This window comes from Monodon monoceros, unplaced genomic scaffold (assembly GCF_005190385.1).
Source record: "Monodon monoceros isolate NGI ecotype Baffin Bay Population unplaced genomic scaffold, NGI_Narwhal_1 Super_Scaffold_20, whole genome shotgun sequence".
Lineage (NCBI taxonomy): Eukaryota > Metazoa > Chordata > Mammalia > Artiodactyla > Monodontidae > Monodon > Monodon monoceros.
In genome coordinates, this window is record NW_021703777.1 from 1,596,676 (window position 1) to 1,615,373 (window position 18,698).

Below are 18,698 nucleotides of genomic sequence, written 5' to 3' on the forward strand. Positions count from 1 at the left end.
GTACCTTCCCTTCTCATTTACAAGGTTTTGATATCACCTGAGAGAGTGGACAATTTAAATAGAAATAACCATCACACAATGTTGTAGCTCTTGGAGATGTAGCTTAATGTTTAAGTATCTGGTGGTGCTTTGTTGTAAATACAGTAAATAAAACCCAGTTCTTATCCTTGGAAGATTTCTCAATAATACAGAGAACTTTTATGTAAGTATGACCAATAAACAATCATTGATTAAGGACCCGCTATGACCAGGATGAGGCTAGGTGCTGGGGAAGAATATTGGCTGTTAAAATACATGAAACATTTACTATAGGCTTTTTATCTCCCTCATGAGTTCTTTGAAATTTGTAAAACCACAATGTATAGAGCTATTTGCTTAACGTTAAGTTCTATTTGGTTCTTAATAGAAAGCATGACATAAATATGTTCTCTGTCCAGGGATTTACCGATGGAGACCTATTAAAAATTCAGTTTGGAGGTGCAAACGTCTCTGGATTTCAGATAGTAGACTATGATGACTCCATGGTATCTAAGTTTATAGAGAGATGGTCAACACTGGAAGAAAAGGAATACCCTGGAGCACACACGACTACAATTAAGGTACATATCTATCAGGATCTACTTCTACCTCCATCACCATGTCTATCCCCACCTCCACCTCCATCTCCATTTCCACCTGCACCTCCACCATCTTCACCTCCCCCTCCCCTCCCCTCCCCATCCCCCTCCCCCTCCCCATCCACCCTCATATCTATCTCTATCTAACTGCGGGTGAGTAGCTTGTTCTCTGGGACACCTTAGGAAGAAGATAAAAGTCTCAATTTGTTTTCATAATTAACAAAATAAATATAATGATTTATGTAATCAAAGAAACTCTGAACGCTAAATGTCATGCACTGCTCTGTAATAAGCGCTCTCCAGACTCATCTTCTATTCTCTGTGTGCCTGGACACCTTGAGGTCTTCACTGGTTATTCAGTACTTTATTGTGTAAATACATACATGCATATATTTACCTCCAAATATGACACATTTCTGCTGTTGATAGGAAGGGGTTTCTTTTTCTTCTGTTCGTTACCTGATTGAGAGCAGAGATAAGAGTAAAACCAGCGGGAGGAAGAGTGAGTGAGATGAGATCGTGTTCACTTTTGGAGACTAGGTTTATGAAAAATAAAAGCTGCAGAGTATTGTCAAATGTATAGTGATCTGTTTACCTGTGTTATCTGTGTATCATAGTGCAGGCTGCGCAAGAACCAGTCAGGGACAGTGTCATTTCAGTTGCTCTCATAGTTACGTTCATACATCCTGGAGAAGTTTTGTTGATGTTGTTGTTTTCTGCACAAATTGAAAAAAACAGATATGTTTGGCTTTAAATTTGCGTCTGGTTGTGAGACTGGTGCTAGATAAGAATTAGAAACTTTTAAGTTTTCTGCTTTGGGGTGTGTAAATGGATCCTATTAATTCAACGTCAAATTTAGGAAAGCATCCCATAGGATGCTAAAGCATAGCCCGGAGCTAATTTTTTCTCTAAAGTAGGTGACTTCTCGTTTGGTGACCTTGACTGAGATTCAGCACATATACATTTATAAAGGGATTGAGGGCCGTGGGCGTGCCACCATTTAACAGGGCTGCTTAGAAGGGAGGGGACCCCATCAGTGTCTGTCTCCTCCTGTGTTCAGCAGGGGTCTGACTGAGGCCCACATCTGCTGGGATTGCAGGCTTCCCTGCATCCAGATGTGCTGCCAGTGAAGTCCTCTGATGGAGCGTGCATGTGGCATTCCCCCTCAGATGGGACTGACATTCCTTTGAACACTCTGCTAGTCATCGTGTAGCCTCCCACTGCTGCTGCCTGTGAGAAGGATGAAAGCAAAAGGAGATGGTTTTTTTCTCACGGAAGTCATATCGTTATTAAAGTTCACGTGCTATGCCTCAAAGCGCAAGTGGATTTAGGGGATAAGAGATCTTTGGCAATGCATTCTGCTAACATTTTTGCTAAGACCTAGCACCAGAGTTCACTCTGTTGGTGACCTTTCTTTGCTCCCTTCTGGCTGTAACATTTCCCTCCAGAGCGGCTCCCTTTTGGTTTCTTCTGACAAGTTTCAGAAAGATCGTGATGGCCCTTCCTTGTGGGGTGCCTCAAAGAGCATAGGCTTAAAAGTTTAAAAACACAGCCTCGCTAGTAGGTCTGTGTCTTTATTCCCTTCTTGCCCCCAGGTTCTTCAGAACTTTTTTTTTATTATTCCATGTATGTGTGTTAGCATATGGTATGCCGCATAGCACAGGGAGATGAGTTCAGTGCTTTGTGACCACCTAGAGGAGTGGGATAGGGAGGGAGACGCAAGCGGGAGGGGATATGGGGATATATGTATACGTATAGCTGATTCACTTTGTTATACAGCAGAAACTAACACACCATTGTAAGGCAATTATACTCCAATAAAGATGTTAAAAACAAAACAAAACAAAACACAGCCTTTTCCACGTTCTGTGTACCCCTTGAGGTAGTACAAGGACCCTGCCCCAAGGCTACACTGTTGTTTCCTGACTGCCCCTCCCTTGTCTCTGCATCCCCTCCCTTCCCTGATTAGCGGCTGTTTGAACCTGCCGGTTGGAACTCAGGGAAGGTCCTGGAGGCCAGATTAAAGGAGCGCAGGCCCTGCACACACCCTGGTCCTTATCAGCAACCCCGCCCTAGAACCATTGCTATAGAACTCCTCACCAAATCCTTCCGGGTTGGGACACACAGTTTTTCAGGGCACGAGCCTGCTGTGGCTCCCTTTGCCTGGCAAAGCAGTAAAGCTGTTCTTTTCTACTTCACCCTCCACCCCCCAAAAAGTAGGCTCTCAATCACTTTTTGACCCTCGGCCCCAAAATTGAACAACATTTACAAAGACTTACTTAGCACAGCTTTGGAAACAGAGGTGCCAGTAGGAGATATATCTTATATGGTCTTTGAAGCTTGATAAAAAGTACTGAAAATCTGTGTGGAGGATGTGCCTTTGGGTGGGAGTTCATCCTAACACGGAGGCATATTGCTCATGTACTAGACAGCCGGGAACTCAATATATTTTTAAAGAATGACTCTTGCCTTTGATAATCCAAAGTCTTATGGAGGATACAAACATGCCGGTAAGCAAATATAGTAGAGAGTGATACATGTAAACTGTGGCAGCTCCTACACATGCTTAGGACAGTACGGTAGGAAGGCTTTCCAGAGGTAGGATGCCTGAGCAGGGCTTTGCCCGCGAGCCGTGCAACAGCGTAACAGGTCCAGGGAAATCGGGAGGAGTGAGTTGTCAACAGGTGTAAAGAGTAACTCCAAGACAGGACTTTCATGGTTGTTTCTGTCATGATTGTTTCACGGGCAAAAAAAGGAAGAAAAACTAGATAGGGAACATATACCATCTCCTAATACAAACAAGCGTATATCATCTGTACAAGCGAAAATATCTCGAATGCAGTTATCTCTCTTTACATTGTGTTTTGGGTCACGGACTCTATCAGGTATGTTGCTAGATAATTTAAATCGTAAACTTATGCTATAGGCATGAGAGCCTGTAAAAATATAATTCATTACATCAAATCCTCTCCATGGTTAGGCATTGGAAATTATATAATTTATATCAAGTTGTGGGACTATTAAATTAATAATTATTTAAAACTTCTAGTCTTCCTTGAAAGTCAATGCACCTTCCACAGCTTCCTAATTAAAATCAATCTTATTCAATAAATACAAGTAAACCTTATGTGTTTCAATATTTAACATATTTTAATAACCACCGAATATAAATTGCAAATGTTAAATTTCTTCATTCTTATGTCCTGTGCCAAAAATAACTCTAGAGATTTAAAATCCGACTCTCTTTCACTAATGTGCTAATTTGGGGCAGTATTCACTTATTCATCCATCAATCCATTATACATTTTACTGAGTTTTTACTCTGCAAGCGGTCACTGTTCTAGGTGTCAGAGAAAAGACAAAGTTCCAGTCTTCAAGGGGTTGATCGTCTTCAGGCTAGAAACCAGCAATCACCTTGTATTAACTTCGGTGGAAGTTGTCTTACTGACGCGTTAATATCAACGCATTCTCAACTTCTGATTTCCACCTCTGCTCCCTCTTCATCCCCTGAAACACTATTCCTACAACAACCCTTCCCTCTCAGTTGATGGCAACCCCATCTTTTCAGCTGTTCCTTCAGCCAAGGACTTGCAAGTGTCCCGGAGCCCTCTCTTACCCGGTGGCCCACATCCAGTCTGTCAGGAAACACTACGCCTCTTCTGCACCCACCCTAAATCCAGCCCCCATGGCCCCGCTGCCGGGTTACTGCAATGATCTCCTAGACGGGGTTCCCTGCCTCCTGACTGACCCCTCTCTCTCCCATGCTTGTGGTCCTTTTAAAATGTAAATTACATTATGTCCCTGCTGCTCTCCGGCCCCCCAGCCCTGTGGCCATCCATACCACAGCAGTGCAAGCCAGACTCACCCCACTGGCCACGAAGCCCTACATGCTCCGCCTTCCTCTCTCGGGCTCTCCCCTCACTCCCTCTGCTTCAGCTACAGTGGCCTTTCTGCCAGTTATTTTTTTTTTTAATTTTTATTGGACTATAGCTGAGGTACAATGTTGTGTTAGTGTCAGGTGCACAGAAAAGTGACTCAGTTATACAGATACATAGACCCAGTCTTTTTTAGGTTCTTTTCCCATACAGGTCATTACAGAGTATTGAGTAGAGTTCCCTGTGCTCTACAGCAGGTTCTTACTAGTGATCTATTTTATATGTAGTAGTGTGTATATATCAATCCCAATCTCCCAGTTTATCCCCCCCCCGTCACTGCCTGGTAACCATAAGTTGTTTTCTACATCTGTGAATATATTTCTGTTCTATAAATAAGTTCATTTGTACCCTTTTTATAGATTCCACATATAGGTGATATGATACGGTATTTGTCCTTCTCTTTCTGACTTACTTCACTTAGTATGATAATCTCTAGGTCCATCCATGTTGCTGCAAATGGCATTATTTCATTCTATTTTATGGCTGAGTACTATTCTATTGTATATATGTACCACATCTTCTTTATGCAGTCATCTGTCGGTGGGCACTTAGGTGGTTTCCATGTCTTCGCTGTTGTAAATAGAGCTGCTATAGGCATTGGGGTGCACGTATCATTCTGCCGTTTTTTAAGCATGGGAGACATGTTCTCGCTTCAGAGCCTTTGCACTGGCTCTGTCCTCTTCTGGACTCTTCTGCCCTTAGCATCCGCAAGGCTAAACCTCCTGCCCTCTGTAGCTCTTTGTTCAGTTTCCATCTCCTTAATGACCCCAGAAGCAGGTTCTCTATTTAAACTTGCGCTCTCCCACCCATTAGGGTGTGTTCCATCCCCCTTCCCTGCTCCAGCTTTTTCGTGTTTTTCCCTTTAATAGCTCCTAGTCTACTGTATTTATAATGAATGTATTCATTACCTTGTTAATTGTTTTCTCCATCTTGAAAGTAAGTGACATGTGGGCAGGGAGTCTTTGTTGGTGCTTGTTTGCTCCCAGGCTCCTAGAATAAGGCCGGGCACAGAGCCGCTGTTTAGTAAAGGCTTTCTGAATGAACAGATAGAGGAAAGCAAAAGTTCTGTGGTAGCACCCTTAAGAGGCTTCTAACCCCAGTTCTAGACGTAAGAAAAGGCTTCCTTCTTTGAGGAAATCATATGGAATTTAAGACCTGAAGGAGAGGTAGGTATTAGGAGAAAGAAGGGAGAGTAACTTCCCATAGAGAAAATGAGAAATTAAAGTCTGGTGTGCAAGGAAAATGTAAATATTTCTGTAAGGCTGGAGGCTGAACAGAGGTGTTTGGGGGGAATTCTGAGAAATAATACTTATAAATATGCAGGCTCCAGATCTTGAGTGCCTTGTTGACCTACCAAGGAATGTTCAGTCTCATTCTGTGAGCAGCAGGGACCCCCTAGAGGAGAGCCATCACCACGGTTGTGAAACAGGAAGTTAATGGGCTGCCCTGGCGACAAGAGAACTTGGTGGCAGGAGAGCTTTTAGGGCGATGCAGGAACAATGCAGACAGCGGCTGTCAGTTGTCTGAATGGTGGTTGTGGTCTGAGGTGGGGGAAATAAATGGATTTGTTGCCCAGTTCTCTCCATTTCTTTAGAAATAATAATCGCAAAAATCACAACCGTGCATTTATAATGTATTAATATAAATTCAGCTGAGAGGTATTTGTGGATGGAAAAGCAGTCTCCTTCCTTCCTTCTGTCTTCTTGGTCCCTCATCTCATGCCAGGATTTGCACAGAAGGCACAGAACAGAGATTTGCTGAAATGAAGAGGAATAAAGCGAAAACTAGGGCAACACTTTGAAAATATCGTCACAGAGAAAGAAGAAAATAAGTAGTTATCATTGCTATAGGATGGGGTTTAAATTCCTGCCCTTAGCACCTGCTGTGTTCTTTTACTCAGCCGTGACAGAAAAGCCGTGTTATTTTACGGGATGAAATAGAAAATTCTGTAGTAATCAGACCTGAACCATCGCGGCGCCTGGGTTTAAATGGGACAATTAAAGGGAGCATTTTACCTTCCTCAGGAAGATGTTGACAAAGAGGCAGATGGTAGGGATGATTTGCCACTATCTCCAAACTAATTTACACACATTTCTATTTTGAGCTGGATTTTCAGGGTTCTCGGGGTCTCAACAACCTACAAGATGTAACCATCCATTCTACCTTGTCAAGTGGACAGTTTGAACCTAGTTTGACTTGTGTCTGCCGGGCCTGCCAGTGTCAAGGAATTCACCCCTAACACAGGACTGACATTGTGTGCCACTTAAATAATGGCTTTCCTGCAAGAATCCCGTTTTACTCAGGAAAAGACTTAAAGCAGCAATTCGAACTTTCTTAATTGCTATCCTAAGAGACTTATTAGACCTGTCTGGAAATAGCATAATCTTTTTGAGTTTGGTAATTAGTGCTGTGCATTAAATAGTGCCCTGGTGGCTTCATAGAATTAATTCTGCTTCTCGAATGTTTTAACGGACCAAACCCACTGCTGGCACACTGTAGTCCCCTACAACGAACATTAAAGTATTTTGACATGCAACAAAAAAGAGGCTTGACAAGTTTAGTCCGTTATGTTTTGTGGTTTAAAAAGTGTGTTTATGGGCTTCCGTGGTGGTGCAGCGGTTGAGAGTCCGCCTGCCGATGCAGGGTACATGGGTTCGTGCCCCGGTCCGGGAAGATCCCACATGCCGCGGAGCGGCTGCACCCGTGGGCCATGGTCGCTGAGCCTGCGCATCCGGAGCCTGTGCTCCGCGACCGGAGAGGCCACAGCAGTGAGAGGCCCGCGTACCAAAAGAAAAAGAAAAAGTGTCTTTATGACTGAAATAAACCCATAAATTGAAATTTTGATATTGATAACATTACATATTTCATAAAATTTACTTGAAAAATAATTTATTAAGCTATTGCAATACATCTTACACCATGAAAAATAAAAATACATTACCACTGCTTGAATTATAATGCAGGATATCTGGGTTCATCTCAGGTCCACATTTTTTGGTCTGCTAAGGGAATAAATGTCCACGACCTCTGAGATTTCTCCCAAATCTCTAATACCATGATCATGTGACGTGCAAATTTAGGCATGCAAAAGCATATGCTAACATTTCTAATTTTTGCCAAATTTATGACCCTCAAGAGGCTCCTCTGTCTCTTAAAGATTGTAGTGACTTTGAGCAGGTCACCTCTGCTGAAATCAAATCTTAAATTACCCTGGAAAATATTGGTTTTGTTGTTCATAGACTACAAAAAGTAAGGTACTTTCACCTGTTAGAAGGTGCCTAAGAAGTGGGGAGCATCGGGGGGAGGAACTTATGCAACAAACAGGTAAAATACCTGCCTCTAAGAGAAGCCTTTTCTCTTCTCAGGGTGGATCAAAACCAAGCACTGTGTTGATTCGAGTGTCTTTTTTCTATCTTGATGAATCTGATTCGTTTTAGCTGAAAATTTGAATCCCTAAGTGAATCTAGAGTTTCAGAATGTAAAAGTCTTGGTCCTTAAGCAAGATTTTCAGTCAGGGTCAATAGCCAGTCTGGCTAAGTTAGGCAAAGATATGTTGTTTTTAATATATTCTTTTTACATTCAAGAGTCTTTCACCCCAGTGTATTAAAAATTATTTTTATTATTCATAGAGAATGATAAAAAAGGATGTTAATGGTGGTTTCCTGCCAGTGGAGCTGTCTTTTCCCCCTTGAAAATGTGATACAGCTTGTGTGCTTACTAAAGATGTTGAGTTTTGTTTTTGTTTTTGTTTTTGTTTTTGTTTTGCGGTACGCGGGCCCCTCACCGTTGCGGCCTCTCCCGCTGCGGAGCACAGGCTCGGGACGCGCAGGCTCAGCGGCCATGGCTCACGGGCCCAGCCGCTCCGCGGCATGTGGGATCTTCCCGGACCGGGGCACGAACCCGTGTCCCCTGCATCGGCAGGCAGACTCTCAACCACTGCACCACCAGGGAAGCCCAGATGTTGAGTTTTTATTAGCTTTCTAATTAAGACTTTATTTTTGTAGAGCAGGTTTAGGTTCGCAGCAAAACTGGGCAGAAAGTACAGACATTTCCCGTATATCCTCTTCTCCTACACTTGCACAGCCTCCTCCAATATCAACTCCACTCACAGAGTGATTCATGTGTTAGAATTGATGAGCCTTCATCGGCACGTCATAATTACTAAAGGTCTACAGTTTACATTCCTGTTCACTCTTCTTGTTATACATTTTACGGGTTTGAACAAATGGACAGTAACATGCTTTCATTATTATAGTTTCAGACAGAGCATCTCCACTGCTCTAAAGGTGGCTTCACCTATTCGTCCTTCCCTCCCCCCAGCCCCTGGCAACCACTGTCTCCGTAGTTTTTACTGTCTTCATAGTTTTGCCTTTTCCAGAAGGTCATATAGTTGGAATTATATAGTCTGTAGCCTTTTCTGGTGGGCTCCTTTCACTTAGTCATCTGCGTTTAAAGTCCCTCCTTGTCTGCGAAGCTTGGTAGCTTGCTCTTTTGTAGTGATGATCTTATTGCATTGTCTGCATGTGCCCCAAATTAGTTATCCACTCATTTATTGAAGAATATCTTGGTTGCTTCCAAGTTTTGGCAATTGCGAATGAAGCTGCTATGAGCACCCGTGTGGTGGTTTTTGAGTGGACATATGCTTTCAGCTCCTTTGGGTAAACACCAAGGAGTGTGATTGCTGATCATATGGTAAGAGTCTGTTTAGTTTTGTAAGAAACAACCTGTCTGCCCAAGTAGCCATATACCATTTTGTGTTTCCACCGACAATGAGTGAGAGTTCCTGTTCCTCCAGTGACGTTTAGTCTTACTGAAGATTTTGCAGTTTTATGCAGTGAAGCTACAAAGGTCACACGTCCAAAAGGCTTAGAGGAAATTAACGATGACCTTATCACAGACAGGTCTTTTCCAGAGGCTAGACTTCAGTTGAATTTGAAATGAAGAGAAGTGAATAATTTTAAGTTTATAGTATATTTCATAATAATGTTTTTCTCTTCTATGGCTTTAGTTGATTCTAGGCCATTGCCAAGAAGTTTACAAAAAAAGACTTTCTAAAATTTTCTTATAAGCTTAGTTATTTTTCCTAGAGCTCATCATTTTTGACTATGTTGATGATTTTGTAATGGAGAAACGAGAATTGTTATATTGTGTAAGATTCTCTAGGGAGATATCATTCTGTTGATAATAATTTTAACTAAATAATTGATGCTATTTTAAAAATGATTATGGAAAATGTATCAGTCTATAAAACTTACAGCCCAAAGTATGTTACACAAATGCTAGTTTTATGGAGAGTAATTGATGTTAAGGAAAAATTTTAAATGGTAATTAGTTTGGGCAATGCTGACCAAACAAAGTTAAACTGGAATTGTTACTGCAGTATTTCTCAGGGCCTTTAATATGCCAACATGAGAACCATCTCCTGAACTTATTGGATCCGAGACTCTTGTAGATCAGGATGGCAGTTTTCAAAATGTTGTAAAAATAAGCTAGTTTTGAACAAGTTAGATCATAATAAAAGGAAAAAAGAAGGCAAACATGCTGGTTAATAACTTGCATTTTTAGCATATTTTTCAACTCATCCGGCTTCTCGTTTCCTATAACTTTATTCATTTGATGTGGAATTTGCCAAATAAGGGGACCAACAGTTCCAGTGTGCCTGGGACTCCAGACTTTCTGATCCAAAACTGGGACAGGCCCAGGCAAACCAGGAAGGTCAGTCACCCTCATTACTTCAAATTCCTCCACCTTTGTCACATATTTTTGTGACCCTGAGAAAAACATAACTTGTAACTTGCAGTCTTCACCTATAAAATTGGAATAAAAATATTTGTTGCATAGAGGTTTTTGTTTCTTTTCTTTTAAAGGACTTACTAGGAAACTATCCAACTCAGGTTTGGCTCGTAGAGAACTAGGTCAACCTGAATTCTTCCTTTCTCCCTCACCTCCCTTTCCAGCACTACTATGATGTAGAGCAGACATTGTTCTCCTTATTTTATCGATAAGAAACTTTGGACACTGATGCTTTAGTTAACTGGCTCAAGGCAACAGAGCTGTAAATGGCAAAATCAGGACTTGAGGCAGCCCTGATAGAAATCAGAAGGTGCTGTGTTCCATGCTTTCTAAACTATCCTCAGTTCGATTTCAAGTGTCAACGGATATTTGGAACGTGGCCATTCATAGGAAATTTTGTAACACTTTGATAATGCTAAAGCCTAGTACTTCCTTTTTGAATGGCATTTCTTTTTCTATCTTCACACCGTGCAGGTAACATATGTTTCGGAACAGGTGCTATCATTATGAAGATCCATAAAATTTTATATTATAGCCCATTTATCCTCTTTGAATATTCATTAAATTTGAAATGTATATAGAACTCCTTTTCATCTCCTCTTTTTTTCTTTTTTTTGGCTGTAAGACTACCCTTTCAGGTATCAGTGATTATAGTAATGCATTATTGAATAATATCTGATCACTATTGGGCCTAACAAACATGTTTAAAATGCATATTTTATTTTATTTTTGAAAAGTAAGTCTCAATAAAGATACATTTGAAATGGAATAAAAAGCACATTTGGAAAATGGACCATAAAAACGTCTTCCCAGATTTCTTCTTCAAGTGTGGACAGGAGTGATTGTGATATAGCATCACAGAAGATAATGGTCCCCAGTGAGACACAAATTTCCGACTCAGCTGAGGGATTTCACAGAGCATCAGGGCAGAGATGATGCATTTGTTTTCGAAGAAGGAGATCTTACATCACCATCATGTTCCCTTCAAATGAATTTACACCTAGTTTAGTGAATGGTAGAATAAAACTGAAATATTGAACTGTCCAATCAAAAACGTGATATATTTGTTGAGAAAAATAAATGAGCCACATATGCAGAACATAAACAAGAAGGAGGTACGGATACAGAATCTGTTGATTTTCTCTCAGCCCCGAATTGTGTCTATGATTGTGACTTTTAATTTACAGTGGTAATAGGCTTGAGACTTGATTAGATTTGAACATTTGAAAAAGGTTGGAAGGATTTTTCTTCTTAGTGAGCTCATGCCCTGAGTCATAATGATAACACACTGCGTGGACTTAAATACTTTTAGTTCATTCAGCCCCATCTTATTTTTTCATGTAGTTCACCAACATTTATAGACCTCTGAAACATTTAGCAGATGGCTTTATAGATTTCTCATAGTAATGTGAGCAGGGTAACTCAAGGAAGAGTCTGCCTTTTAACTGTGATCATTACTCTCAGGTACAAACTGCAGTACAGGTTTCTGTTTAGCAGTGGATGGATTGCTGTATAAGAAAACAAACTAATTGGTTTCTTTTCCTCTAGGAGAATAGAGACAGTCATATAAGTGAGGCAGGAAAAAGCTGATGTGATATCTCCATTTCTCCAAGAAGCCTTTTCCTAAGTAGATATGACTTAAAACAATACTTTTGATATAATACAGTTTTTTTTAAAAAGGTACATGGTTATTGTAGAATACTTGGAAAAGAAATATCATGTATGTTTCCTCCCTGTTATTCTAACGATTTTGTTTATTTTTCTTTCCTTTTTTTGTTGAAGGGATATAACCATTGTTTATTACTCTCACTTTTTGTTGAAAAAACTTTAGTTGTAATACTGTTTTTCACTTATTTTATAGCTAACATTATTTGTATTGTTACAAATTGTTATTAGTAGAACTTTTTAATGGCTACATAATACTTCCACAAGGCAGAAAGCATAGTGTATTTTTATTTAAGAATTTTTTTTTGATGTGGACCATTTTTAAAGTCTTTACTGAATTTGTTACAATATCGCTTTTGTTTAATGGTTTGGTGTTTTGGCTGCGAATCATGTGGGATATTAGCTCCTCAACCAGGGATCGAACCCACACCCCCTGCACTGGAAGGAGAAGTCTTAACCACTGGACTGCCAGGGAAGTCCCAGAAAGCATGGTTTTTAAACGTTCCTTTACTCTCAGAAATCTAGGTTCCTTCTAATTTTTGCATATTACAAATGATACTGAAATGAATAGCTTGTGTGAAAATTCTCTGTATTTGAGAATATTTTCTCAGGATAAGTTCCCAGTAATTGAAAATTACATTTTCAATCCAAGAATATAAGTTGCCTAAATGGATATGTAACAGTATATTTTGCTAATATCTTGCATGTACAGTTTGAAGGAAGAGGTTGCAGATTTTGGAAAAAATAGTGATGGGTTTTATTTAGATCCATCTAGTAGAGGTATTTCCAGGAAACTTAACTGCAGTCATCCAGGAGCTATTCTAGATTTGTCAAGAAGGACTCACGAATAGGCCTGCAGTGACGTTGCTTAAGAAAATTTAGCAGTAAATGTGAATATCTTATCACAGTTAACAGCATCAATCACAGCTCTGCGGGCTCAAATCATTTTCTTTTTCTTCTTTCTTCTTACCAAATTTCCCATCAAATTTGATTCATTCATTGGATAAAATGAAACTGATTCAACTAAACTATTTCATGCGAAGATTAAGTGATAACTTCACATTACCATTTTTAGCATTAAAAACTCAGAACAATTTCTGCATGTGAGGAGAGGATAATTCATACCACATAAATTACTTTCTCATTTGCTTTATTGTACCAGCTCTCATGTTAAAAATAAACAACACACGCGTCTATCCACCACTGGACCGATTTATAACACTCTAATGATATTTTGCAATTATCTGTTTATGTATCTTTTCACTGAACTGGAAGGCAATGTGAGTCCCATAAAGATAGAATCAGTATCAAGATCTCTGGCCTTCCTTCCTCCCTTCCTTCCTCCAACTGTGCCCTGGGCTCTGAGAATTCAGTGGTGACGTAAGTTTTCTGCTTCCCTAGAGTAACTGTTCTATTGGGGAGGAGAGATGAAGTAGGCAAAGAATGCATGAAGAAGATACTCAGATGCTGGTAGAGACTATGAAGGGGATGAACAAGGTCCCATGCAGGAGAGTGACTGGGTGGGCTGGGCAGGAAGGACACTGCTGAGGAAGTCATGTTTGAGTGAATGGATGCGATTTCAAGCCATGGACTGAATGAGATCACTTCAAGAGAGCAAGGAGGGTGATGTGAAATGGAAAATTTAGAAAATCTGTCTTCACAAATGTTCTTGTGAAGGAAACAGAAAAAGATGGTGGAAATTGGAAGGAGATATGGACCTAAAAAGCAGTTATTATGTCTATCGATATCTATCTGTCTAATCTGTCTATTATCTATGTATCATCACCACCCACCTATCTATCAAACCTACCTACCTATTGTTTTCTTCTTTTACTTGTGGTAGGAGACACTGGAGCAGTAGAATTGCTAATAGAGATGATCCAATAGAGAAAAAAGGCTGATGCGGGATATTGAGAGTATAAGTGCATAAAAAAACGTCCTCAGGGGCATGAGGGGCGGAGTCAGTGTGAGGCTGGAGTGGCTGTCCTGAAGAAGGGGAGCGGCCACCTCAAGGGATGCCAGCTCAGGACGGAGACGGAGGGAAGGTGGAGCTTGGTAGTTTTCGGTGGAAAGGTCAGCTGGTTCTGTCTGTTGGCTTCTATTTTCCTGGCGACCGGGAAGGCAGGGGAGTCAGCAGGAGAGAAAGAGAAATGTATAGAAGTATATAGAGAAGATAAAAAGAAGGTATAGAATAGTCACTTTTGAGCGTGGAAGAACCAAGTTACTGAAGAAAGTGGAGGATTATTTGGAAATGTTGAGGTCCTGTTTTGGATGTGTGGTCAAAACTTTTAGTGTCACAAAATCAGTATGATATGGCATTTTCTCCCCAGCTTCACTGTACTTCTGTTACCTAAAGACTGAAAAATACTGAATAGCAGAAATTTCCTCAGCAGTAATTAAAGCCTTTATGTTACAATGGGATTTATCATTATTGACAGCAGCATCAAACGTAGATAAATGGCAGTATATACACATGCCATAATAATACTTATCCAGCCCCTGACCGTGCCTAGTACACATGTATTGATAGTAGTTTTCTTCTGCTAGGCCCCAGGCTCCTAAAATCATCCTGCTGCCCCACTGGGATCTGAATACCATAAGCTTGTAACCTTGTAATCTACTATCATAGATTATTGAAGCCTGAGGGGACCTAGAAATCATGAAGTTTGGCTGTTCTTCTAATTGAGTATCGTAATCACCTAGGAGAGTTTAAAAACAGACACTCAAAAGATCACTGCACACATATATGCACATCACTAGGGTGGAATTAGAGATTAAGGATCCCCAAAATGATCAGTATTCTTTCCATATTGCCAGGTGAATCTCTCATTAGTGGAGAAATATTGATTTGTTAATTTCATAATTTCCCATATCACCAGGTCAGGCCATAAAGTGATGCTCTAATGAGAAACTAGTTAGAAAAAACAAAAGTGAAAACATCAACACAATTATTATGAAAAGTCTCATCTGAAATAGATGAGACGTTAATATAATTGAAAATGTTTAGAATCGAAGGGACAGTCCATAGTTCCAATATTCCATACTACTCCTCTTACATTCTTAGGTTTCTAGAGATAGAAATTGTGCCTAAATTCTCGGACCCTGGTATGGTGTGTATGGTGGGCAACTGGAATCTTGATTGCCAGTGTACAGTGAGCCTCTGAATTTTCTCCCATTCTTATGAAATGTGTGTGGTACTTTTCAGTATACTTCTGCTCTGACCTATGACGCCGTTCAAGTGATGACCGAAGCTTTTCGAAACCTACGGAAGCAGAGAATTGAAATCTCCCGAAGGGGGAATGCAGGAGACTGTCTGGCAAACCCAGCTGTGCCCTGGGGACAAGGGGTAGAAATAGAAAGGGCCCTCAAACAGGTCAGTCACTGAAAATGATTGTAATGTGACTTAACGATGGCCACTATTTTTTCCTGCTGAATTAGTCATTCTTGTTTTATCTCTTCTGTTTTATAAAGAGGGAGTATTATTTCCTAACTACACAAAGGTAAGTTGAAGAGCAGAAACCTAATAAGTGTCGTTTTCTTGACTTGCATCCCGGGAGAGTCATCTGGTCAACCACTCTGTATCTGGTGGAAGTGAATTTATAATTGTGCTCCTTTCCCATTTCCTCATTAGGTGCAGGTTGAAGGTCTCTCAGGAAATATCAAGTTTGACCAGAATGGAAAAAGAATAAATTATACAATTAACATCATGGAACTCAAAACGAATGGGCCACGGAAGGTAAATCATTAGTGAATTGAAGGCATTCTCTCTGTGTGAGGAGGTGAGTTAGTGAACCCATCACCTCATCTTCCAGAATCCTGGAGACATATATTCACATAGCTGGATTCAACAACTTTCAGAAACATATATTTTAAAATATGTTTTCTAAATAAACTCTATTTATTTCTGGTAAGTAACCCTGAAATGTAATTTTAAGATATAATAAATAAAACTGTTATACTTTTTTTTTTAGACAGAGGTAGAAAAAGAGTTTAATGAGAAGAAAAAGCACTGTTCCTGAAAGATTATGGTTCGGGAGACCAAACATAGCTGGTGCAAGTGTGAATGTAACTGTTCAAGTCAACATTTTTTTTTCTTCTGTTATGGCTGAAATGCCATTGTCTGGATTTTATTTATGTTTCTATATGATCACTCCCACACAAATTACCCTTGGAGAGTATGAAAAGTGAACATGAAGAGACAAGCCGTTTCTAAGAACTGTTTTTGTTTGTTTATTTTTATAGTCTCTTTCTATTGCTATTAGATTCACGTGCATAAAAGGTACATCTCTGTTTAGAACAAGCCTAGTTAGTGTAGGTGTAATTTCAGGTTCAAACATGGGTTTGAAAATAACTCAGTGCTTTGCCAGTAGGAATGTCATATGTCCAGGTGCCCACCTTCTGTACCCTTTTGCAGATCGGCTACTGGAGCGAAGTCGACAAAATGGTTGTTACTCTCACCGAACTCCCTTCTGGAAACGATACTTCTGGGCTGGAGAATAAGACTGTGGTCGTCACTACAATTTTGGTAATTAGCTACCTATGCCTCTGTTCTACGTTATTTTTCTTAAGAAAAATATCTGTCAACTGGAATCGCTGCTTATGTTTAGGAGAATAACTGATACAGTGATGCTTTTGAATGTTTTAGTCATTCGCTGCATGCTTATTCTGTCAGAAGGACTCACAAACACGAGCTACGGCACTCAGAATACGTCTTATCCTCTTCAGGACTGAACTTCGGCTCCGCAGATAATTGGTAATCTGGTGCTCACACGGGTGAACACCTAGGGCAAGACCTGGAAGAGCCTTCCTTGTATTCCTCCCATGTTTTACCTTTCCACTCCCACACGATTCTGGGTCCATTCTGTCCTTACATTCGTTACATGGTTTAATAATGTTGTCAACTTCTCTATATTCGTATGGAAAGGTGGACTCCTGAAAGACAAGGGTGATCTCCCTTCTTTTTAACTCCGAGTCTCAACACAGTAGTTGGCACATAGCTAGTGCTAAGTGGATGTGTATTGGCTGGATGAGACAAAATTGAACTGGATCCTGAACGTCGAGGCTTTGGATAGATGGACGGCAGATGTCGATTATGACAAGAGGCTGTTGGGGAAATGAAATGGAGGAAATACGTGATTTTGCAGCAAGCAGTCTGATTTCATTTTACTAAGTTGTGATGTAGTGAATTTGTGAGATTCATTATGGTAACGATATTGAGAAGAAGACATAGGTTAATAAGGGATTTGGATAAGAACACTGGTTGGCACTTGGAAAAGTCTTAAATGTAAGCTAGATGTTTGAGGATTTTTGCCTGAATCATGCCACTGAGAGGAGGTATCTCACTGAACCCCAAATATCCTCAGTGCCACTTTCCAGTGGAGAAAAGTTGGGGGCTGGCGTTGAGTCATGTTTTCTTGCTTCCTTTTTATGGTGTTCATAGGGGGGATGCTACTCCCTAGCTATCCGTGTAGCGTAATTCTAGGATATTCTATCTCAAAGAGCAAGTGAGCTCTCAAGTCTGAGAGGGTAGATTCCATACCTCACTATGGCAACGACTCTTTGAGTCTGGGCATCACTGATCATGGACCTGATTTCCACAAGATCCTTATCCTCGAACTCGTAGTGGCACAGGGTTTTGGGTTAATGCTGGTTCTTTGGAGTCAGGGGAGCCCTAACTTAGAATAAGAGAGTGGTGGATCCAGAGTTGACTAAAACAGATGTTAAACCACATGATTCCTCTCTAAATACTAGGATTACAAACACTACAAGGGGACATACTAACAGTTTGTGCTTTTGAGTCTCTTGTTTACTTTGGTATGGCCAGGTGCCAGCCATGTGCATGAAATATAATGAAAGATAGATGAGGACCTTTGATCAGAAGCATTATGCTTAATTTTTTCCCAGTCATATTTTCCACTATCTGTATTCTACAACATCTCTGGCTTACAGGTAATAATTAAACCAGAAGATTTGAGTGGATGCGAGTAGACCAGTAACACAGTTGTTTTGGTCAACTAGAGCACTTTCTTTCCATATAGGAATCTCCATATGTTATGATGAAGAAAAATCATGAAATGCTTGAAGGCAATGAGCGCTACGAGGGCTACTGTGTTGACTTGGCTGCAGAAATAGCCAAGCATTGTGGGTTCAAGTACAAGTTGACCATTGTTGGGGATGGCAAGTATGGGGCCAGGGATGCAGACACGAAAATTTGGAATGGGATGGTTGGAGAACTTGTATATGGGGTAAGTACTGTGCTTCTCAAAGGTAAAGTCATTACGTTTGAACTCTTGTTGAGAGAATGCTTGCCTTCCATGCAAAGTACCAATGTCTGAGATTGTGGGTTTCCCACATTGCTCTAGGAATGCTGTGTTATTTCCTTGTGCACATTTGAAGATGAAGGATGAAGTTAGAAGCAAATATGCAGATGGAGACAGGCATCTCACCTGTCTTGAAGCCTATGGGCCATATGCATTGTTCAGAGATTGCCAAGGCATAGAGGCAGATGTAGTTACCATAATCAAGCCAGAAGGGTGTACTCTGTGTTTATAAACAGGAGGGATATTTGGGGAACTAATTGCTTTTCTTCTGTTAAGTATTTACTGGGATTCCACCAGGGAAATGATTATTCCCAAGTTTCCTGATGTCCTTCCCTTCCCTTTGATCAAATAACGTAACCACGATTCCT

At 40.4% G+C, this 18,698-nt stretch overlaps 1 protein-coding gene across 5 annotated transcripts in view; it reads left to right on the top strand.

Annotated features, from left to right (window-relative positions):
* Positions 1-18,698, top strand: part of GRIA2 (glutamate ionotropic receptor AMPA type subunit 2) — a 163,829-nt gene that overhangs the window by 102,120 nt on the left and 43,011 nt on the right. For all 5 annotated transcript variants that reach the window (XM_029235121.1, XM_029235120.1, XM_029235122.1 and 2 more), the window contains exons 6-10: positions 438-599; positions 15,216-15,383; positions 15,642-15,746; positions 16,425-16,535; positions 18,049-18,255. In XM_029235121.1, the coding sequence (XP_029090954.1) occupies positions 438-599; positions 15,216-15,383; positions 15,642-15,746; positions 16,425-16,535; positions 18,049-18,255 (753 nt within the window). The remainder of the gene's footprint in view (positions 1-437; positions 600-15,215; positions 15,384-15,641; positions 15,747-16,424; positions 16,536-18,048; positions 18,256-18,698) is intronic.